The sequence below is a fragment of the Malurus melanocephalus genome, unplaced genomic scaffold, assembly GCF_030028575.1.
Source record: "Malurus melanocephalus ecotype Western Australia unplaced genomic scaffold, MMel_1.1 scaffold_50, whole genome shotgun sequence".
NCBI classification, from domain to species: domain Eukaryota; kingdom Metazoa; phylum Chordata; class Aves; order Passeriformes; family Maluridae; genus Malurus; species Malurus melanocephalus.
In genome coordinates, this window is record NW_026623282.1 from 1,131,908 (window position 1) to 1,156,031 (window position 24,124).

The window sequence follows — 24,124 nt, forward strand, 5'->3', positions numbered from 1 at the left end:
TAGAAGCCTAATCTGCATTATAAATATGTACAGATATAAATTAAATATTTATTGAAATATACAAATAAATAACTTAATTTGAAATAAAAAGCCTAAATGAACTTAACTTTTGATTCAAATTTTTTCTGCTATTATTTATGGGAATTTGATGCTGTTTAGTCCATAGTCATACAGTATAGAACGTGCCCTCTAGTTAGAGAGTTAATAAGTAGACGACTAAACTAATATTAAAGAATTACGTTTTCAGTGAAAACCACACTGACACTTGCTTTCCTACTGCATCTGCATTCCTGTGGCACTTTGTACCAAGTGTGGCCACAAGAAGCAAAGAGCCTTTTCTCATGCTGGGCCCCATTTCTACTCCGCTAAGGTCAGTGGGATCCCCAGCCCTAAATGCATTTGGGAACAGGACACAGCCCTGTCCCCTGTCAGCTATCAGGTCTTTTTGATAGCTCTGTGCCCTCAAATCCCACAAGCTCCTGCAGGAAGTCCTCTGGCATCCAGCTCAGCTGAGAATCCCAGTGTACCCTGCAGGAGTTGCACTCACCCATTTCTAAAGTGAGAGATAATCTACAGGCTTGGCCATAAAGGGATGTGATCCTTGATAACTGCAGCCTTGCCAGCTTCTCTAATTCTAATTGCAGTCTTAACTGTGATTATCTCAAAACCTAARTAGTATTTTAATTTTTTAAATTAATTTTCTACTCCTCACAGTTGAGGAGGAAAAAAATACTGAGAGTATGATTGAAAGCTCTCCAAAGGCTTTAAAAAAACACAGRAAAAGCTTAAAAGAAGCCATCTTATTATACATTTTCCCCACCCCAATCCCCTCCTAATTTTTTAAAACCAATCTTGAGATTTTGAAGGGCTTCAGTGGCAATTTACTGCATGTAATTTCTTGGGAGTGACATGGATGGAGATAAAGAAAAACAGATTTTTATAATTTTACAGACAGCAAACAGAAATGGACTCCTGTTCGAAAAAAAATCCCCAATTATTTGATAAACTGATTTTTATAAAAMAGTCTGAAAATTATCACCTTTTCAGTCCATCTTCCTCAAAAAGAATAGCTGAGGTTTGAAAAGATGAAGGGAAACGAAGTACAGCAGTGTTCTATAACTCAAGTTTAACAATATTATATTATAAAAAACAAAACAAGACTGACTGCATAAGTTATTCTGAGTTGCCATTATCTGTTGAAGACTAATTTCTATTAGGTTTTCTTTTTCTTCTTCMAAAAGTATAAAGAAGCAGTATCTAAAAATACCTGTTTGCCTTCTAAAAAAATCAGGAACAAGTCATAGTTCAGGAACACRACCTTTGAAAATGACTGGTGCTTCAGAACAGCAATAAAGAGAACATACAAAAATGCATTTTGTCTCAAAGTTTGGCAGCTTTTTGTGTCCCAATGACAAAAGCATSTGTCTAGAAAGTATCCAAGAATGGCTTCACTGTGGAGTGGTGTTCATCCCACGGAGGGCGGCAGCACTGCAGAGCTCCTGCCTCCCTGGGCCCAGCAGCTCCTGCTGCTTCTGTGAGCACAATTCTTCCATTTCTTTTGCCAYGTGAGCATCCACCAGCAAAGCCTCTGCTCAGGACTCAGACCTGCTCTGTGGCAGAGCTCAGAAGTCAGTTTTAACCTGTAAAAACCATGATTTCACACCATTCTTCAGCACTGTTCAGGCCGTCTGATGCACTATAACTAACATTGCTGGGCTGTGCTTTTTCAGCAAAGTCAGCTTTYAACTGTGACTTCATGCTCCTTTTTAATTCCTATGGTTGGTTTGGGTTTTTTTTTTTGGTTTTTGTTTTTGTTACCAGTGAAGTTGGAAACAAGGAGTTACAGCTAATAAAAAGGGGCACACGTAGTTACACAGCAATACAGTAGAGGGAATACAGGCAAATTAGCGCCAAGCTACCATTAACTTAACAGAGTTATAAAACTTCTTATATTTTATCACTTGATGTGACCTTGGAGGTGAGTCCTTTGCAGCCTATGTCTTGGTCTGTAGTAGGTAAGGCCTTTATGGAAAGTGAGTGGTTTTGCTATGTTTATGTTCCATTTTTCATCTCCCATTCCTGGAAAGAAGAGGAAAAAAGATACAGAAAATGTTAAAGAAATCAGGATATTTCACTGATGTCATCGTATCTGCTAAGCCACAGCTGGGGTCAATAGCAGTTTTTCCATTAAYTTTGCTGGATTCAGCCCACAAATTAGTTAGGGAATGTTAACAAGTGTGTTCTGAGTCTGTGCACAGCTTCCAGCCCTCCACAACTACACACAGCATTTTCTAGAGCAGTGCAAATAAGCCATGTTTGCTTTCTGCAGATGGGGACTTCTGGAGCAATTTGCACCCCCACAGCTGTTGTAAAGCACTCAGCTCTCCCTGAGTAAGGGAGAGGCTGATTTAAGCACACAGGGCTCTYTAAATGACTTGAGTGAGACAGCAGGAAGCCCTCAGCATCTCTCAGAGCTGACACCAAGTGATTGCTTTACTACTCTTCAATTTCTTTATTCTRAGATTCATGGCAGATACAAATTTCTATGTTTAAAAAGAGCAATTTARCAGAGACTAAGAGGCAGGGTTAAGAAAAGTCAGTTTGCATTGCATTTGTTTCTCTTCTACATAATCCAAATTGAGCTATTGCTTGACAAGTTAAAGAAATCACTCTGCCTTTCTGTGCCTCAGTTTCCCCACCAGTAAGCTGAGGACAAGGAAACCATCCACAGCAAAACACGTGATCTGTAATGCTTTTGTTCATGTCTCAGAGCAAGGGATTTCCGTTTCTTCTGCCACATGAGTGAAAATCATGAGATTGCCACAGCTGAACACCCAGTTCAATGAAACTTGTGACCATCAAATGACRCCTACGGCATTTCCCAACACTACCCAGGAGCAGAAGAGCTGAAGCAGGATTAGGACATCCACACTGTACTGCTCCCTGAATCACACCTTACAACCATCAGGAATTACTGAAGTCCCACAGAAGGCAGCCCCTGGCTCCAGCAATCCCCTCCCAGCTGCTCCTCGCCAGGCACTGGGGATGTGGATTCCTCCCCTGACCCATCCACTCTGCAGAGACTCTCTGCAGGCAGCCTGCTGACTTGGCTCCCAACCTGGATTCCTGAATTTAACGCTCRTTCCACAACATTTGAGAGCTCTGACTGAAAACCATTCCTTGTGCACGTAAATAGCTGTTTCTGCTGCAGAAAGCAGTAAGAGCATCAGTTTGGCTGAACAGATGTATGACCATGACATCTCTTCAACTGCTGTGAAGCAACAGCAAAGGTCACAGGTGCTGGCTGCTTTAATATATAARGAAAAAAACCCTTGGATTTAAAGGTAGATGATAATTGATTTTGTTTCTAAACTTGTGTTTGGGATTGTTTTTTCTTCGTTTAAAATGGTGCTTTTACTAAAGCTCAGTGTATTTTAAGTGTTCAGTTTTACTCTTCAGATTATGGTAATTCTAAATTTAAAACACAGTACTGGTAAAAATTATATTACTTTAAAAACTCTATTAAATGTATATTCCCTGTGTATATGCTACCAAAGCTCTAAAGGAAGACCTTGGCTWAGCAACTGGGAGGAGAATTTTTGAAATGTTAAATAAGCCTTGAAAGCAGAAGCTTCTTTTGCAGGTGCAAAAGGAACTTTTTCTTTGTTTCCATTGCTCCATCAGGTTCACACCTAGGAAAGAATGTTTAAGTCAACACTGACAGCCTGACTGGGAGATGGGAAACTGGGACAGCTCCTTTTCTTCTTGAGTCCTTGAACACAAGAGAAATGTAAGCTGCTGACATTCACCAGCCCAYTAGTTTCAAAAACAAATCAGAAATAATAATTTTAGTTTCCTTGATGCACACAACAACTTGGTTTTAGAATGTGAATATGAATATGTGAAATGTTTAAATAATTGTTTTACAGAAAGGACATTTGAATCTTTTTACTTCTCTAGGACTACTAATGCAGAGTATTTTTTTTCCGTATTTTAAYTACAGTCTCCATTTCTTGCCAAGTACAGATTAGACAAAATTGCAATTAAAATGCCTTCTGGCTTCTTAAAAATACACAAAATTACTTTCCTAAAAATAATTTAAATATACTTGCAAACAGAAAACTTAAAAAWATCAGAAATTCATATATGTGTGTGCTTAGTGTACATCCTGAACAGTCGAACAGACAGGCTCAGCATCCTCCATGCAAAGAAAGGGCAAGAAGGGAGGCACTCAGTGCATTCAAATACGTACCAGGGGAAAATAATTTATTTAAAACGTTTGTGAATTCCCTCCCAGCATCGGGAGATGTGCCAGCTGCTGGAGAGGCAGCGCAAGCACAGACGTGGAATCTGTTTCACCCCCACCAACTGCACTGACACCACGAGTGGAGAGCCAAATTCTGCTCAGGGATACTCACGTGTGACGCCCTTTCCTGAGCCACATCTGTAAGGCCTGGGCTCACTCACAACTGCAAAAGGCCAAAAGAATTGAGAGCCAAATTCCACCCCCGCACATGTAGGGTGACTCCCGAGCATGGGGATTGCTGCAGATGTGCACCTGATGGCAGCTTGGGCTGCAGACAGGCTGAGAACAGATTGGGTTGCACTGTCTAATTCAGAAAAATTTCACTCTTAATATTTAGTGCATGAGGTTTTAGGAAAAAGCTGTTAAAGCTGAATTGGATACTTTGAGTTGTTTTTCCCAGCATGGGAAATATGCTTAGTTGCTCCATGTTCTTTTTTATTAGCCTAATCCTATATCCAAGATTGCTCTGCCAAAAAGCTTGACCAGCTTACTGTGCCATCCAAAGCACACCGACACCAAACAGTGCAGCTGGGTTTTTCCTGTATTCTGTTTGCTGAGCATAAAAAATGCACTACAGCTGGAGGGTGTTCTTTACACCAAAAATGTTTAGGTTTTTATAATGCCCTGGTTTCTCCAGCTGTAACRATTAGATGCTGGATTTAATGTGCCTGTCCAGCACATTTGCAAGGTCTGTGCTCTGCTAGACCACATTTCCTGAGCAATGCTGGGCTCACATCCACATCTCAGRCAAAGTGTACAGTTAGAGATGATATCGTTATGGGACAAATTAGGGTATAATTGGAATATGCAGATAAGCTTTAGAGCACATAAATCCTTCTGCAGGTTTGAAACACAAGCTGCAAACTTCAAAGTTGATTAGAACTGAAACCTATTATGCTGAATGCAATTATTCTTAGTTGGATTTAAATGAATCAGGGTAACAGACAGGAAAAAAAAMAATGTCCAAGGAAAGGGGGTAGAAGAAGGGTGAGAAAGCTCTCACAAAYAGTGTATCAGGAGAAATAATTCTATTATGATAATTTAATAATAAAATAATTTTTTGRGATGCTGATTTTTCAGTATCTACTACATTTAGGTTCCAGGCTCATGCTCAGACACTATAAATGTATATAAMCAATGCATACATGTAACAAAAGTTACTTGAAGAAATCCTGATACAGTAAACACAAATGAAAAAAAGAAATAGCATGCACAAAAGACAAGTGTTTATGACCACTTCTGTTTATAATTAATTATAATTACACTAGCAGTTGTATCTAAAGCAACAAAAGCTTGGGCCCAATGCCATTACCGTCACCCTTGGTTATGTGCTGCCCACATGCTCATTTTAGCCCAGAAGAATGGTCATACAAATCCCATTGAAACTAAACCACAAAAATTAGAAAACTCTAACAATACAAGAGGACAGCAAATTTCAGCCTGGTACTTGSAAGACTAAAACAAAGTAATTCAACTTTTACTTTAAATGAACATTGAGTGGATAYTTGCACAACACACTGTCATTTATTATAAGGTACAACCATTCTGTTCTTGCACTCGCTGGAAATGATCAGATCCAATCTTACACCATTTCTAAKGCAACAGTCCTCTTTTAGTCACTTCTCTGCTGCACAGAGTAGTGGATTGGATAGATGAGCTGTCTACACCACAGACCACTTAACCTTGCAAATAAAATCTACAAAGCACCAGAGAAAACATGGAATCAGAGTCAAATYGATTTCCTAAACCACTTACCAATTCTTTGGCAAAAGGCTCCCCAAACCAGCAGTATTTATGTAGCAATACAAATAATTTAGGTATTCTCTTCTTAAGGCTAAGTAAGACTTCATAAAAAGGTATGAGAAAGCACACAAAAAGAAAATTAGACATCAGTTCTCTCACCTTTGCTTTTCGAAGGACATGGCCTCGACATGGAGAATTGTTTGATGAGGGAGGTCGTTTCAGAGCTGCTGCACTGTTCACAGGGATGGAGCATTCAGTGTCACTGGTATCACAGCTGGAGATTGGAGAGTTTTCCAAAGTTCGRTGCTTGAAAATTGGAGACTAATGAGGAGTGAAAAGCCTGTATTGAGTTTCCTCCAAGTAGTCACAYGTGCAATATTTTCTACTTCATATTCAGAACGGCAGATATATTTTTTTTAAATAAACCATATTCATAATAATGATGAATAAATTAAAAAGAGATTAGAACAAAAGAAACAAAGCAATGTGCATGTGTGTTCTGTGATGAAAACTGAAGTTTCTTTTCTGTTAAACAGCGATGGGTATGATTAAAGAACAATGGATAATCCAGAGGAATTGACATATGCCTCTTCTGATGGCTGCTTCACACACAGCACAAGCTGGGACTGCCAAGCTCCACCCTGAATGTGAGATGCAGCCCTTGCAAAGGGCAGCAATTGACAGGGGACCAGCACAAGCAGGTCTCCATCACTGCACGATGACTTGGTGCATTTAAATCTGCCTGGGCTGGAGCAATGTCTCTGTTCCTGCACTTCTGCAGCCACTGAAGACAAAAGGTGTTGGCTTTTTCACATTATCCTAACACATACTGCCTGGAATTCCCACGTCTACCTGCCCCCTGCTGCTGTAGAAAATGTCAATAACACAAACAGGCACTTGATTCTGCTCATACTCCTTGGGCTTAATAAAATATTAAAAAACTCTCAGTTCCTACTCATTTTTTCTGGATCTGAGAAGGCTGAGCACTCCCAGCCCACATTACTGGGGTTTGCAGGTTTAATGGCTTTGCATACCTGTGGACTTGATGTTCCTGACTTGGGTTCAATAGCCAAGCCCAGGGTGATGCCACCAGCCAAGGCTTTCTTCAGGCTCTCCTTCACCTCAGTCAGCTCCAGCTCCAGGTTTACACGCTCAGCCTCCTTCAGCTTACACTCCTCTTCCAACTTCTTTAATTTGTCTTCAAGAATCACTTGGGTTTTCCTGCCTGTCATMCAAACCAATTTTATTATTTCAGTAATAAGGTTAAATTGACACTTAAAAGAAATTMTTTTCTTTCTAAAAAGTAAGGAAGCAAGGTCTCCACATATTGGTGACATAAAAAAAATTAGGTGCTTTACATAAAACACTTTTTTCATGCAAAAARTTTTGCAGCACATATCAAATGCTTTCTATCAAGGGACATTCCTAGATATCTAGCCTTGTTTCAAATCAGTGTTGGTTTATTTATGTTTCTGTATCATGAAAATAAAATTAACCAGTCACAAAAGGAATTATTCCAATGTTCTGATTATCTGAAGTTCTCKCCAGTCTAATGTCTTAGGTATGCATATACACACACACACACGATAAGTATATACGATAAGTATATACACTTAGACATATGTATTTTTATCGTATGTATTTTGTATCTTTATAGAAATACAGACATTCCAGAGTATTGCTCAGCATCAAAACCAAACCTTGCTTAGGGTGACATGACTTCAGCACAGAACACAAAGCTGTTTGGATAACTGAGCCTACTCATGTGAGAATTCAGCACGAAAAAGCCCCTCATACCAGCATTGGCTTCAATGGCAGCACGCAGATCTTTCCTTTCTTTCCGGAGCTGGGCCAGTCTATTCCTGAGGGCTTCTTTTTTCTTRAGCAGCTCCTCCTCTTTGCTTTGTAATCTCTTTGCATCTGCCTCCACACGATTCTTGCCGTATTTGTACTGCTCTGCATCTGCATRCATTGGATTGTAGTTAATTAGGGTTTAAACTAACAGCACAACTCTCAACTATTCCCTGAGACTGAACACGACACGAAGCATCTCATGGCTCCCCATGGAAGGGCTGTGGGAACTGGATGATTGTCAGGGCTCCCTTCCAACCCAAACCATTCCATAATTCTATGGTTTGAGAAAAARGTTTGCCATTCCTCTTCCACTGGCTCTTTCTCAAGGTCCACGATTTCTGYCAAGTTCTGTAGCACAGCTACAACGATATGGGAGAGAGTTGGTTCTCTAAATTTACATGACAAATGTGAGAAATACCAATTACTTTGCAGAATGTTGAAAAATGGCCTTGCCTTTCTCTGTAGCTCAGAAGATGGAAAGGAGGCTCCTCTTTAGCTATGAACCCTTTGCTTTTAATTGGAAGGGGTTAGAGGAAAAGCTACCTGCTTGACCTTTTGCCTGGCTTTCATTTCTACTTCAAGTACATCTTTTCTCACCTGACATAAGAGAATAAAAAGATGTTCACACTTCTCTGATTCTTGACAGCTTTCTTTTTCTTTATAATTCCCATACAAATGCTTTCATTTCATGGCTCACATGTATTTGTGGTCTAATTTATATCACAGCCCTCTCTACACCTCTGCTCCAGCTGCAGACTCAAAGAAGATAGGTCAGCTAGAAGATCACTTTGTCTGTCTGCATATCTGAAGGCAAACTCTATGATATGAAATCATTCCTGACAGATTTTTTAAGCCAGTTTTAGTCAGTTAGAACCTACCTACTTTTGTGCTAAAGTCTAACACAAATTTCTCTTGTTACCATTAAATCCATGACTTAAAAGTTTAAAAAGTTTTAAGATGTTACAAGTTTTATCAAGAGATTAAAAAAACACATTCATTTTTTCTCTAGAAAAAGCCATGCTTCTGACTCCGTATTTTTTAGAAATAAGATTACAGCACCTTTTGTCTTTTCTCCTGTGTTCCCTGTTAGGGATTTCCTAGAGGCAGTCCACCTCCGAGAACCACACAACCTTTTTGTGAATGTGCCACTAACCACCTGAAATCTCCCCTCTGAGGAAGCTTTTGAGCTGTGTGGTAGGCTTCACTATTTTGTTATAACCTTTTTTCATTAGTGATGAGTGAGYCCACTTTGGAGCAACACAATGTTCTTAACATGTATCCCAGCTCCTCATCCTCATTTTCCAACAGGAAGACAGAATTYTTCTCTGCCCCAAGAAGAATCATTATTCCTTTTTTTTCCCCTGCTGTTCTCATGACTTTGCAGCCACAGCTCCATATTTTATATTTAGCACTCACCCATATTTTATTGTGTGGGTGGCTGGAGTTAAGTCACCAATGTCTCTCCTATTCAAAATCTTGGTGGCATCTCCTCCTCAGACTCTCAGCCACACAAGAATCACAGTTAAGGTTCTTACAGAAGAACACAGAACTACAGAAGAGCTCATCTGGGTTCCCTCCTGGGCCCATCCCAAGTGAGGCAGCAGTGAGCACAGACACTTACTGGATGCAGTGCGCTTCACACAGGAAACTGTTTCGGATTTCTTCGGCTGGCTATTTAAAGTTCTTGCTTTTCCAGCGATGCCATTAGTAGTCACAGGAGGCTTCTTGCCTTTAAACTGTTTGAAAACAAAAGCACAAATGGGCTCCAGCTATTCCCGTGCCACTGGCATTACTTTCACCCTTTCATCAAGGGCAGAGTTGACAGAAAGCYGCTTGCTCGAGAGCCTGAACAGAGCTCATTGATCGAGCTGGAGACAGCGCTTCCTCCAGAGACACCTCTGGGAGCTGCCTGCCCAGCAATCACAGGATAATAAAGGGATGAACTCCCCATCCCTGGCAGCATCATGTTTCCAAGGTGTGTACAACTCTGGCATTTACAGTATTAAGAAGGCCATTGCAAGGCAGAAAAAAAAATGTACCTTTGAAAAAGTTTTTACGGTGAAGATTCTTGAAACACAAGTWKTTCWGAGTTAATTTCATACAGTAAAAACCACCAGGGTTTGCCACACAAAAATTCARCATTGTTTCTTATTTACTACCTTGCCATCCTTGTGCTGGATTTCTTATTTTTTTAAACAATAAAATTATTACATGTCTTTAAGTGCTAGGAGTTAACATATAATTTTCCCCTTATACAACTTCTAGCTACTAATTAAAAGCTTTTCTTACTTAAAAAACCTTCTCATAATTGCCAGACATKTTCACAAGATTACCAGGAACAGAGTATTTCATGTTCAAGGGGTTTCCTTTTAGAGGGCTCACTGCAATGAAGGGAAGATAATCCTRTCCTCACTACTCATGGAGTTTCCATGGAGGATGCTCGAGCCAAGCACAAGGCATTGGCAACACACCGTCTGGCAGGTACCTTATACAAGGGAAACACCAAACTGTTCCATTTCAGATTAGACTGAAAAACACCCATCACGGTGATATATTCACAGGTTTATGCCAATGACCWTCTTTCAGAGACCAACTAAGGGCTCTGAGAAGGTTCCTGGCATGGCTGTGAGCAAGGCTTACTCTATCCCCTGCTGGGTTGTGCCCACAAGGCTGAGCAYACAGGACTTTGTCTGCTCTGCAGGTTCATGTTCAAGCTGAGGTATAAAAAACTTAAGCTACCCTCAGAAAGCAGCAGACATAATTTTTTTTGGTTGTTTTACGGGGAAGAAAATAACAGGCAGCAATATAAAGATGGTATACATGAATATTTACAATATAATTTACTAAATATATAACATCAAGTTATGAAATAGATGCTTATTCAAAAAATATATAACCATAGTTGCACAATATATAGACTAGTACAACCCTTAAGAGCCAAATTCGCTGTCACAGTCAGGTCATATATCACCCATTTTTTTTGTTTTTTTTTTTTTTTTTATGTCATCTTCGCCTGAGGAGCCAGGAGGTAGCTAGACATGCATTCAGATTAAGTGTGGAAGGCCACATCTATTTTTTTTCTTTTTATTCACAATCTGTAAATCATCAAGAACATGTGGGGAAAGCCTTTCCCACTACTTCCACACTGGAATTTATAACATTGCAAGCCTGCTCCATTTGCAGTGGGTTCATAACCAAACTCCAGGCACTTCAGTGCTGACACCAAGGGATTTTAATAGCCCCTTCAGATAACAACCAGAAAAACACAGAACAGCCAACAAATAAAAAGCTTTGTTAAATATTAAATAGTACAGTACCTGCGAGCCAGATCCCCTCCCCACAGCAGAGGTATTAGTGACAGACTGAGCAGAAGACAGATTGGATGAGACAGGGTATTTGTAATGGTTAGAGGAGAGTTTGTCAGTGGATAACCTATTGGGTTTCCTGTCAGCTGGCGGATAGCGCGCAAAGATTTTTGGAGACGGCAAGTTATCGTACAGGCCTGCGTTATCATAAAGCATTTCTTCTCCCATGTTCCTGCTACGAGGAGAAGGAAAGCCATCTTCTGGTTCCCACTGCAACACACACACCTGGGCAGTTAGTGAACAATACACCATGCAAATGGAATTAACACATTAGTGATGCTTTGCACTCCAGCAAGCCCTCAGTGCTTAGTGAGCATACGCTTAAATTATTTAGAAAGTGGGGGGAGCACACAGTGTGGAAAGCAGGCATTGCATTCCATGGCTCATAGCCTGAGCCCTGAGCATGTTCCAGAGTACAAACAAACCCATCACCCTCGCTGTTTCACAGACTGCACCTTCAGCTGGTAGCAATAGCACCGAGGGGGCACAGGCTGAGTGTGTTAACAGGGGACACTCACTGCTCACACAGATGAATCCATGGGATTACATCTGGTATGTCAGTTGTTAAAAGTAATATGTCCTAGCAGTTACCAGAAGCCAAGAGGTATTTTTCTGGTTTGTTTTTTTCAATTTCTTCAGGCTGTATGTATTTTCCATGAATATCAGCTGCTGGCATGCTAGGACTACATTTTATTTGATGGAGATTTATTATTCTGAGCTACAAGAATTAAAATAGCTCTTTAAAAAAAAAAAATAAAAAATAGAAAAATGGAAAGCACAAACACAGTACCCCAGTGATTCATCTGATTAACCTTGAAAGAAATGAACCTGGCTGCTGAATTTCCTTCCTTAACCCATCCTGGCCATTTCAGTACACCACACAAACAAAGGCATGAGCACATCCAAGGACTATGCAAACTGCTCTCCACACAAGTGATTGTGCACTGCTCCCAAGAGAGGATTTCTAACATCTTTCTGGCATTATTGACATATTGGAGGACTGAATGTCTAGTTCATTTCACACTTTGAAACTCTTTATTTCCCCTGAGTTCACCCTTAGTGGGGACCTCTATGCAACAGCACAAGTTAAGAACAGACATGGGCTGTAGCACCCCTGTAAATTTTCCTGAGCACTACTTACTGCTTTTGGTTAGTATCCCCTGTATGTTAAATCCTATTACACATCTGCCTGTGATCAGATTTGCAATTTATGAAGATAGAAGTGACCACTGTGGTTCTCTTTCAGGACGAGCAGCACCTGCAGTCCTCAGGAATGCAGCCACAGGGACTGAGAAGTGTTCGGGTTTTGGTGTTTTTTCAACAGACATTAAAAAATGCCTGCTGTAACTGAGTCCTTAATTTTGCCTGTTCCTGTGATCAAAAAAGTACTTCCTTAAGTGAGTATTATATTCAAGGACTTGGCAACAAATCATCAACAGGCAACCGCTTTCTGAAAAGCACAYTGGCTCACATGCAGGTTAATGTAAACAACATGTCCCGTGCCCTTATATTCTGTAGGTGTGAGAGGAGTTTGCAACCCCCAATCAAAAAAATACGAGTTCATCTGGAAASTGCCCAGTGAGGACCTTTAGATAATGCAATTTTCAGATGTCCACGCATTCGACACGTGCAAGCCATTTGTTGTGTGCAAACACAATCCTTACCGATCCGTTTATGCAGGGAACATCGTCGTAATGAAGTGCCATCCCACTTGGACAGGCGTAGCCATTGGCAGTGCTTCCCCGGTAYGGATTTGTGGATATAACTCTCCTGTTCATGAAACTGAATAAAGCAAAGTAAAAATAATAAAAACCAGCACTTAAACCTAAGCCTAAATGATGGTTCAGGGGTATATTCCCCATGCCTGATTATGTAGCCTGGAAGCTTCTCACTTTCTGCAGGGCAGTTTTGSTTTCTTTGCTACTCACACTCTGCTGCTACAGCCAATAATCCAACACATGTTCCTGTTCTCCACTCTTGCAGTGGGGATACAGCTCCAGGAAGGCCAGGAGGGCAACAGCTGTAACTGCTCAGTGGCATGTTTACATGGGAACCTGCTGATCTCTGTTAAACACCAGCCTGCCAGGGCCCCAGAAATGTTCCCTTGTTGTCTGCACTCGGAGAAGCAGGTGTTTCTGTGCAAATGCRTGCTCAGGGGGATGCAAACATAGGAACTGAGTGAACCCCATGAATCAAACCCAGCAAAAATTTGAAAAAAACCCATGGAATTTCAATAAAATCKAAGTTAACATATCTATCAAAATTTCCTGAATAATTGCCTCCTCAAAACCTGAGATTTTTTTTTCTGTATCAGGACTTTTGGCTGGGTATGGCACTATGCTTCCAGCRCTCTCTGGGTAATTTTACACACAAATACTCTCTATGCTCATTCTAGCTCCATTACACATGGTTGACCTGAGTCCTCTGGAAAATTCAAAATATATATAATGTATTTTAATTTCTTCCCCCTTATCCTGTCCCAATCAACACAGTTGCTCTTTTTATTGGAATTCTGCAGAACACATGTGAGATATCAAAAACTACATCAGGTTTGCAAAGCTCTAACAATGCAGAAAATGGCAGACTCATGCCTGACAGCAGTAATGACCCCAAGGGTGAGTTTTCTTTTGTAGCAAYTGTTGGAATTGAATAAGGTATAGAGCAAGACCTCAAATAATTCCTTTCTTATAGTTTCAGGTGTACGTGAATGGGAAAACAATGTTTACCATCTCAAACAATGGAACCATTCAGAGTCTGTGCTGACATCCATAAAATATGATAAAGCCCTGCTAAAGCAGAGAGGGTCTTCTGCAGTGCTGGCAGGAGYTCAGGAATGCTGTGGTTTCAACAGTTGCTTTCTTTTGGTTTTGGAATAACACGGAGCCCACTGAATTTCCCATTCAGTGGGAGAACCGAGGCTCACCTGAGCCACAGGAGACCTGGGCTCACAGGAGGGACAAAYCTGCCCAGCTTGGTGTGAACCTTCCAGGGCAGTGTGGGGGTGGAAAAACCATTAGACAGAAGCTTTTCTTACTTCAAACAAACTAGCAACAAAAAGCCCCAGGAAAATTCCATGATAAAAATGTTTTTAACTTTACTGTAACTCATACCTTAATAGACATCATTAAAGGTCTGCTTTTGTTTATTTTCCTCTTAAAGAAGAACATTTCCAAAGTATTTCTGGTTAGTCTGAACAACTACATTTGGAGTCATTGCTATATTTCTTTCTAGTTAAGAGGTTCCAATTACAGTGATGCACAATAACCATGTCTGAAAACTGGGATATTCATCAGKGGCATCTGATGCACCTGTAGTAACTATTTCCACCAACAAAGAAAGGTAAGATTTATCTAAGTACTTGCAAACAATTCATATAATTATTTCAGTAATCCTCATTAATCATTTTCTTAGATGCATCCATGCAAGTTAATTGTATTTGGAAACCSCTRGAAGGAAAATGGAGAAACTTKCCTGGAMGCACTTTTTCTTCAGCTTTTCCTAYATATCTAAKSATTTAGATGAAGGAAATTGATGAGACTGTTAATGAGGAGTCGATGGTTTTGCAAAGCATCAGTCTTGGAAAGTGAATAACCAATAATCTAAAGTGACTGAGCGATTAACAGATCTTTAATGATAACTGCATTTAATTTGGAATACTGRTATTCATTCTATAAAGGGCAAATGYAGTATTTCATTAACACTTAAGTATCATTGTAATTTCTCCTCATTTTCTAGCAGTAGCTGAAAATCAGCAGACAGCTACTCTATTGCTTATCAGTAAGCCCCTACAGGCTCTTAAAGATACCCAACGAATTTTAACTAATTCTTTATAGGGAAATTCTACTATTTTGCAAGTTGTTTGACATTCCTTTCTAACATGTGGTCTAGTTGCATATTTTTTTTCACTTGGCTCCAATTATACCACATTTGTACAGAAAAGGAGCACCATGCAGAATGCAGGGGGAAATGGTTACCATTCTGTTTCTCTTAAATGTGGTTTTTGCTAAATGCTGACTGAAGGAAAAACACAACATGTCAACACAGGATAAACTTTCTGAGCCCTATTAACTTCTAAACAAATACTAACATAAGTCTGCATGCTAAGTGCATTTTAGTTTTATCAAAATTACTTGGTTTTCACAAAACTGGGCTTGTGGTAACACTGAGCAACTTTGATTTCTATTAGAAGTCATTCAAACTGAACTCTGATTGAAGCTGGGCATTTCCCCTTGTTAACTTCTCTTGGCACCTTGGCACCTCACTAATGGCACTAAGATCTTCTTTTGGAAAACTCCAGAACTGTTTTTTTTTCCCTTCATTTTCTATCTGTTTAAAGTCATGATGGGCAGATGGAGTGTGATTCTCTAATGGATTAAGTCACACAAATTCCAAATTAGTCTGGGGAGTGTCATCTTGCAGCAGGATGAGGGATGATGCCTTTGCCAGCTGTCTTCTCAGGCCACCCGCTTTCTGACCACGGGGAACAACTGCAGCAGGGCATCCCCCCTGTCCCAACTGTTTCTTCAAACCTCATCTAGCCAAGGAAAAATGATGCTCTTTTCCCACCAAAGACTGCTCTAATGCCTAAAATGATTTGAACATGTAAATCACTGTAAATGCTAAGGATGCATTACTCTTTCTAGCAGGGGATCAGTAATGAGGAATTCGCTGTAGTGATTTGCAGTTTAAACTGTTTCCTTGCTGCATCCTCTAGACACTTTCCCAATTTCCACTTCCTCTATTAAACCCCAGAAATTAATTGGACCGGGGTGAGCTTGATGAAGATTTTAAATCATCAGAAAGAACTTGAAACATTGATAATGTGACTATTCAAGATTTAAATTTGCTGTATATTGTTAGTGTACAGCACATATTGACTAACAATGTGCTGTATGTTTCCCTATATGGGCAACAAATACAGCCAATACATTTGAGCTATGTAGCTGCATATTTCAGAATATTTGTTCTCTTCCAGGGATAGCTTTAAGTSTTCAGGCAAAATAAAAGATTAAAATGTAGCACTTGATAAGGGGACTTATTAAAGAAATTGGTAAAGAGTTGAGTAAAGTCACATAGCACCTTGCATCTTTTACAGAACTTAGCAAGATTCCAGCACAATAATCATAAACACATTTAACATGCTGCCATGCCAAACACTTCAGGAGTTCAGTATGTGGCAGAGGGGAGGTGGATTTTGATAAGCTGTGCTGGCAGTGGAGTTAATGTRTGGATATAAACCCTGAGAGCTGGGATTCTCACTCCTAAAGAGCTGAGTGCCTCTCACCAGAAGGTCTGTTTGGCTGCCTGGATGACGCTTGCTGTCATTTCCACGTCGATGTAGTCRTAGTGCAGAGCTCCAGGGTCTGTGGAAGATCCCGTTTCTGCCAGMAGAATCCCGATCCATCTGCCCATGTCTTCGGAGGAGGAGGCCTGCAGGAGAGGGCAAGAATGTAGCTCAGGTCTTTGCTCTGCCACTGGGCTGAGCATTATTGCAAAACACTGCATTCTTCTTGGTTGACAAATTGCTACCACATTGTAGGAGAGGCTCTGGTTTCACTCTGCTGAACTCCTAAAACCCCAGGCTTTCACATTAAATCTTTGCTAGAAGGAGGGCACTTCAAGTAAGCTACGTGCTCATCAGTTATGAGGTAACACAAAGTGGGCAATCCACAAAAAAGAAGAAAAAATAATCGTTTAAGGCTAGTGGATTTAGACTCAAGTAATGCTTATTTTAGACTTCAGAATATTGAAARCTTTAACGTAATTATTTTCCTATGTTAGGCTGGGGGATTTTTAGATTGCATGGCTCCTGAGAAGAAAGTGTTSCTGCTAAACAGAAACAAGAGGGATGAGGGAATTAAATAGTCAGGAGATTTGAACTTTAAAAGTAACAAGATTACTTTTTTAAAAATTGCACTGCATTTGTCCAGATGATGGCATGCATTTTCCTGATGACACAAAAAAAGCATTAACACTATTAAAATAATTTAATTATTTTTCGTATTTTGCTTCAAGTCACCAATTCAAAAGTTGAACAGCAGAAAAATAAATAATGGATAAAAGTACGGCGGTAAAGGAAACTGTGAAGTTTCTAAATGTCTTCTTATTTTAAATATTTCCTTGTTTTTCACAGTTCTTCAGCTATGTTCTAGTTTTTCAAGCTCTCTGAGGTGGTCTCAGATAACAGACATGGTTGCAAGGACAGGAGACATGACCTGTAGTCAGAAGTTCAGGTCAAAGTTTCTGTCCTGCCACTGAAAGCAAAAAGTTGCCTCCTCCTACACCATCATTATCCTCAGCTTTAAGTGTCTTACCATTTTGGGGTTTAAAATACGATGAATAAAGCCCCCATAGAAATCCTGACCYACCTAATACAGAGGAAGGTGCATGCATGTGAGGAGTATCAGGAGACACACGAGGCATTTTCTTAAATGCATAATTACATTAATACAGACACAGACTGAGGAAAGGAGTTCATATAAACAGCAGACAAATGAAAGTGAAGAGCTCTAAAGCTCCCCTCAACAGTGATCCATTATTATGTTTTTTACTCAAAGCAATGTAAAATGCAAAAAGATGAAAAAGTGCCTAGAGAAGGAGCTGGGATATTTTATGACCAGGTCAAGGCCAGTGCAGAGAAAAGCATCTTACTGACAAGATTTCCAAACTACATTTAATCTCAGTTCTTTCTTTGTCTACAACACTTAATATTTCCTTTCTCCTTCCAATTTTATTACTCAGCTCTGCAATATTACTCCAAAGATCTTTTTTTTTTAATGGACAGACACAGATGTATGAAAGTACATCTCTGATTCAGTTTGTGGGCATTCTAAAAGTCCCAGCTCTTGTACCTCAAGCACAGCGACCTCCTGCCCGTTGCGGAGCAGGCGGAAGGTCAGGGGGTGTTTTGAGTCCAGTCCCAGGATGACCTCGCAGCCACGGAGAGGGATGGAGACAATGTGAGTCTTCAGATCTGTCCTGTCCTTGTGGAAAATGAGTTTATTGTCTTTCACTCGGCACCAGCGCTCACGCCAGCGGTTATTAGAGAGCACGTTGAGATATCCTGCAATAAAATGAAGTGGGAGATATTTTACTTCTTATTTTTTTCTGAAAAGGAAAAAGAAAAGAAACTTACTTCTCAATGTAATGCTAGCCCTTAAATAACTTGTTCCTGTTCTAATAGAAAGTCCAGATGGATTTTAGGAAGACAAGTAAACGGCCCTGCCCCACTTCTTTTATGAAAACTTTCACTGTGCCAATATCCTAGAAAAAGCATATAAATCTGTGATCCAGCTCATGTGCAAACGGCTGTTCTGTGTCAGTCCCTGCAGCAGCTGGAAGTGCAAGAGCACACAGCACTTCAGGGCTTCAGTAAGAATGGGAGAGAGACACTGATAAAAAAAAAAGGTACATACACAGTCCWTGTGCTCACTCTGCCTCTCTGTGGGTCATGGCTTTGATAACTGTGGCTGGACAGATTTTTCTGGGAAAYTACAGCTCATATTAATTATTTACTGAGCTACCTTCTGCAACATCCAAAGGCAGTGTTTAGAAAACGTACTAAGTGTTGATGCTCTGTGTTCTAATTTCATTTAGAAAGAAGAATGCACATCTGGTTTGCAACACTTGTATACCAGAACTCAAAAGATTGTTACCTATGCAAATAAGATTCATACTGGTTTAAAATTCAAGAAGTAAATATGATACAATACTCTTACAYATTGAAATTAAAATTGTCATTAACAAATTATCTTTTAAAACCATCCACTTTTCTTACCATACTCTATTATCAATATAGTCTCTGGGCATGTAACATCATTGARTAGGCAGTGTTTTGTGGTTTTCCTTCTCTGTGCCATAGCAACAATCATTCCAGAACTCAAATTAAATGTAATTAAATTACAATTAAAGTAATGCCCATTTTTCCTGCCTTCGTATAGCTTGGAATAGAAAAAAAAAACACCAAAAACCCAAACCCCAAAACTCTTACTTTTGCTTCCACATTACAAATGGTACATGAATTCAGCATGTTGCTGCTTCCAAACAGGCTATGAGSAGGGAAATAAATGATATTTTGCAAAAGCCAGGAGTGAGGTTAAAAAATTGTCTTCTATCTCAGACATGATTTTTATTTAATCCTGTTGGAGAGGTTTCTCTTTGGTTTTCATTAAAACTATGACTTATTATTCATTTTTCTGGGTTTTCCTTCCAACATTATGGTTCCAATCTCAAAGTGTGATCCAACAGGATATAGCAGATCGGAACTGTGCACATCTTGGAAGGTGCTATAAAAAATGAGGATGTGCTTAATCCTTTGGTTTTGGCTCCTTGTGATAATCACACTCTTCAGCTCTTCTCCCYCCTCCTGTAACAAAACCCTCTATCACTGTGCATTGCATTACAATCCCTAGAAATGAAAAAAGCCAGACATGGCTTGTTTGGAGTGAGAGTCCTTTTTTTTTCAGACAGTTTTTCCCCTCTGCTCCCAGTGCACCTCTCAGAAAAGCTCTTCCAAAACTTCCTGCTTCMGAGTCAAAGTATGCAGGAACCCCCTTTTCTCCCCACATATTTTTACTTTAACCTCCACAAGCTGACATGACCAAAAAGCCTCGAGTGTGTTCCCCTTCGGGGCATTAACACCTCAGCTTAGTCCAGGCACTGTAGGAGCAGTGATGTTGGAGAGAAGAGCTTTGCCATGACTCCAAGTGCAGGTGGGTTTTAGCTTTAACCTGCAGCCTTGCTGGGATTTTCTCTTTGTTCTTGGGAGGTAGAGCCTCCTAAAGTGTAAAAACCTTCAACTGTGGAGCAGCCTCCCAGAGGGCACTGAACTGAGCCAAATTTCTGGTGGCGAGAAACTCCTTCTGCAAAGCCTTCCTGCAATGACCAAAGCCTAGAAGTTTATATATTTTCCTTTAAAATCTGCAAGTAGGTGAGCAGAGCCAAATGCAGGCAAACAGTAATGGTGATATCTGCATTTATGTCCATATCCAAGCCAATGATAGAAATATGTGGAATTTGATTGTACAGCTGTGGTTACCTTCTCACATAACACAGAATAATCASAGTAGAGAGCCCGGAAATCTGAGCCCTTATGGAGGCCAGATGCTGCAGACAATGCATCTGGCYGGACACAGCTTTTCCCAGCTGTTCYTTTGGTCAATAAATCACATCTGTTCTTAGCTGACATACAGACATGCATACATTCACTTATTTCATCAAAGTTTGCTCATGTGAATGATTCCCCAAGTGTGGCTTGAAAGCCACCTGGGATCTATGGAGTTCCCTCTGGTGGTCCATGGATCTGCTTCCATCACCTTGGGCTAGCATCTATCACACTTCATGCTCTGATGAGTTTTGCCAACTGCTGCCTCATCACAGACTTCAGGGTCTCCCAAAGTTTTTCAAGTCACTTAAAGGATAAAATCCAAACACAAACTCTGGTGCAATTGTTTCAAAGCTTTCTAAGGAATTTATTTTTTTGGAAGGGATTGGATGAAGAGGGGGTTCAATCTTATTCGTGTATGGAAGGATTACTTAATACTGGAGCACCAAAAGACAAACTGGAGAATGTAAATACATTGCATTGTTTTAAAATAGCAGAGCTGTGAGGACACCAGTTAAGTGCATTGCAAAGTCTTAAACTGTGAGCAAATCTTAATAGCTAAGATACAAAACACAAGTATTTTCTGCATGCCKTTTCATACACTTCCTTGGTGCAGCCAAGCACTGCAGCTGTCATATGGAATAATCAAAATTAAGAGTTAAAATAGCTTACTAGAAATTTGTTACTTCATTTTGTCCAACATGCACCACTTTAGGAACCCATAATTAAATCTCTTTGGTTGAGGCTAGTTGACTGCTGTCTGCTACTCCATAAAACCTTAACCACAATCCATTATAAAAGACTTGATCACTTTCCAAGAACCTTCTTCTACTCTGCAGCCTCAATTCATTTCACAGTTCAGCCTGTATTAATTTTATAAGCATTTATTTGAAAACAGCTCTTATCCACTCTTCTCTTCTTCCTCACTACTGAGCAGTCATACTCCTTCTGAGCTTGTGCTACCATTTTATTTAAAAAGTCAGATTATTTTAGTCTCTGCAAATGAGAAACTCATGATTACTCCTCTTGCAGTCTGGGTGCAAACTTCTGATGTTGGGGGGGGGGGGAGAATTATTTCAGTAAAGCAATTTTAGAGAAAATCCTAGGCTAGAATGCTATAAAGTTTTAATAGCAATGTGCATTTAAGACTCGAGGAGAAAAATCACTTACCACATGTTGGAACATCTTCTTCAGCTGATGAGGTCTGTTCATCTGTTGATGGCTTTTTCTTTCCTAAACCAATGATCTTTGTTATTTTTTTCCCCGTTACTTTAGTCACAGTGCCCTTGGCTTCCGTTTTTGAGCTCTTTTTCCTCTTCACTATAAAGAAAGCAGAAGTGTGCATTTAGTAGTCTGTGTACACCAAGTAATAAATAGAGAGAACCTGATAAAAACCAGAAGTTCAGACAAAAATATCCTGTGCAAGACAAACATGTGTACAAAAGTTGCAGACTTCAATGAGACAAATATTATATGCCCTCTCTAATAACCTCTGTGTTATTAAAATTGTGGCATTCTGAAGGATAATAAAAATCAAATTTGCAATTTTATTTAATTTAATAAAGCTGCTRCAAGTCCCTTTCCACAGTACTCACMATCTAATTTATCAGTRTGACTGAAGTACCTGCCTATAAACTTAGCACATATACACAGAAATAAAAATCCATTCAGACATTTCTACACTGTTCTCTTCAATGCTAAACATTTCTTTTCAACATACTTCAATAATTAAGTACATATAAAAGTCAGAACATGCTTGCTTAGCAAAAGCACTTCTGCTATGCACAGTTAGGTTCAGATATCAAAAAGGACATTTTAGAAAGGCAAGACTTATAAATTAACTACTAACAAATTAGTRGGATCAGTATGAGTATTTGATAGCTATAAGCTGGCCATTTTTGTGATCACTGGAAAGAAAAAACTCTGCTGAAAAGAGGTACTTTGCCAACATCCAGTCTGTGCTTCCACTAACTTCATTTGATACCAGCAGCATTACAACTCTGASAACTGAGGCATGTTGAGCTGCTGAATGCAATATGGCAAGAACTATGGATATAGTTTTCAAAAGCGCCTACCTGATTAAAATACTATCACTTWAAAAAAAAWAMCMAAAAAMCCCAAGAGTTKCTAAGATTAAATAGACTCAGAAAAAACCCAGGCTTTTTATTTGAAGAACAGAACAAACAAAACAAACTTCAGAAATTACTTTTAGTGGCCTAAACTGGATTCTGGCAACAGAGCAGAATAACTCACAGGGCAGCAAAAATTTCCATCRACTTGCCCTGATACATGATTTTGATGAACAAAACATTTAATACAGTTACTAAATCAGCTGCTCTATCTTTATCCCTGACATATCAATTCCTTTTGCAACAGGGAACACTTAGTGGTTATGGACTTGCACAAACTAAGGGAAAAAATGGACAAAACGTTCATATGAGAAATGACTATGAATTGATGAGCTGGGAGGAAGAATGCACGGAAAACAGAGAAGCATTTTGGGACTCACCATGGGATAATTTATCATATTTAGTTTAATTGCTAGCAATCACGGCACATTATTTAGGAATTGCATCTGTAGCCAAGACTGTACAAATCTGCCAGTGCTGAGAGGGAAAGGCACCTCTGCAAGTGCCAACAGCTGCCCCCCAGCCAACGCCAACACATCCAGCTCTAATGATCTTCTTTCAAGGGAAGGGTGTTCACAGCTTGYACTGTGCTCTCTAAACATGCAGCAGGCTCCCTTGTTGGAAGGAGGAGGGACACCCATCTCCTCAGGTCATGAACCCCTGCCTAGGGGCACAGCACCTGCCCTCAGATGGGTTTCCATCCCACACTGCAGTGGCCAAAGGTTGACTGTGACTATTGAGGGGCAGAAGATGAAAGGATCAAGAACAGTTAGAGACTGAGAAAATCTCACTTCTGTGAGACAGAAGCCCAAAGGAATAATTCCCATGAGTGTGAACAGACAGTGGAATAAGCCCACAGTTTGTTTTTCTGTCCTGTCTTCCCTTTACATTGCCTTTTTTTTTCCCCTGCAGAACTGAGAGGCAGCAGAAATAAGGTCTTAATGACTTCTTAATCTTTTTGAGTCCAAAGAATATATTGATTGCCCAATTGCCAGTGTTTTTTTCACAAAAGTCTTTTATTCTCATTTCCTTCCCCACAGCAAAGTAAGCAGCTGGTTAAGAGCAGAGCAGAGGCTGGTGCAGCTGGAGAGGGATCATTCTCTGAAGTCTCCCTTCCCATRCACTCCCTTATATGCTTCCCTATCYGTTATTTAAAAAATGCATATCATAACTTGATCAAGGATACTTCAGTCTTCTTACAGTATTATTGCCTATTATTTTTACTTATTTATTTTATATTATTTTTACCTATTTATTTTTACGTATTGAAAGTCAATTTTCAAAAGCCACTGGTATTTTAAATGACCCTGCTAGAAGCACCTAAGCTGGGCTGCTTTTTCCATCATCACACCTTCTGTGGGGTGCCTGAGCCACCAGGTACTTCTGGACATATTGGTCAACATAGGTGCTGGGTCACAGATGTTTCTCTGCAGGTTTCAGAGACTAAAATGGTACTGAGATTTATGAAAGCTTAGAAGATTTTTAAACATGAAATCTAAAAATGTACCACATCTTTCAGAAAACCACAAAYSCTGACATTGTCCCAYACTGTTGGGTATGTCAGAGATCTGWACAGCCAGGAAATGCTGGAAAATGACCCAGGGGGAAGAGAAGGGAAAWGAGT

The 24,124-nt window shown here is 39.9% G+C and overlaps 1 protein-coding gene across 2 annotated transcripts in view; it reads right to left on the reverse strand.

Moving 5' to 3' along the window:
* Positions 1 to 1,746: 1,746 nt before the first annotated feature.
* Positions 1,747 to 24,124, reverse strand: part of AFAP1 (actin filament associated protein 1) — a 109,389-nt gene continuing 87,011 nt past the window's right edge. Inside the window, exons 8-17 of one of the 2 annotated variants that reach the window (XM_057365259.1) lie at positions 21,542 to 21,691; positions 18,120 to 18,331; positions 16,553 to 16,698; positions 12,933 to 13,050; positions 11,221 to 11,478; positions 9,525 to 9,639; positions 7,847 to 8,011; positions 7,084 to 7,274; positions 6,209 to 6,370; positions 1,747 to 2,079 (exon numbers count right to left, since the gene is read on the reverse strand). In XM_057365259.1, coding sequence (XP_057221242.1) covers positions 2,053 to 2,079; positions 6,209 to 6,370; positions 7,084 to 7,274; positions 7,847 to 8,011; positions 9,525 to 9,639; positions 11,221 to 11,478; positions 12,933 to 13,050; positions 16,553 to 16,698; positions 18,120 to 18,331; positions 21,542 to 21,691 — 1,544 coding nt within the window. In that variant the 3' untranslated portion in view covers positions 1,747 to 2,052. The remainder of the gene's footprint in view (positions 2,080 to 6,208; positions 6,371 to 7,083; positions 7,275 to 7,846; positions 8,012 to 9,524; positions 9,640 to 11,220; positions 11,479 to 12,932; positions 13,051 to 16,552; positions 16,699 to 18,119; positions 18,332 to 21,541; positions 21,692 to 24,124) is intronic. The other variant, XM_057365257.1, reaches the window with a different exon arrangement.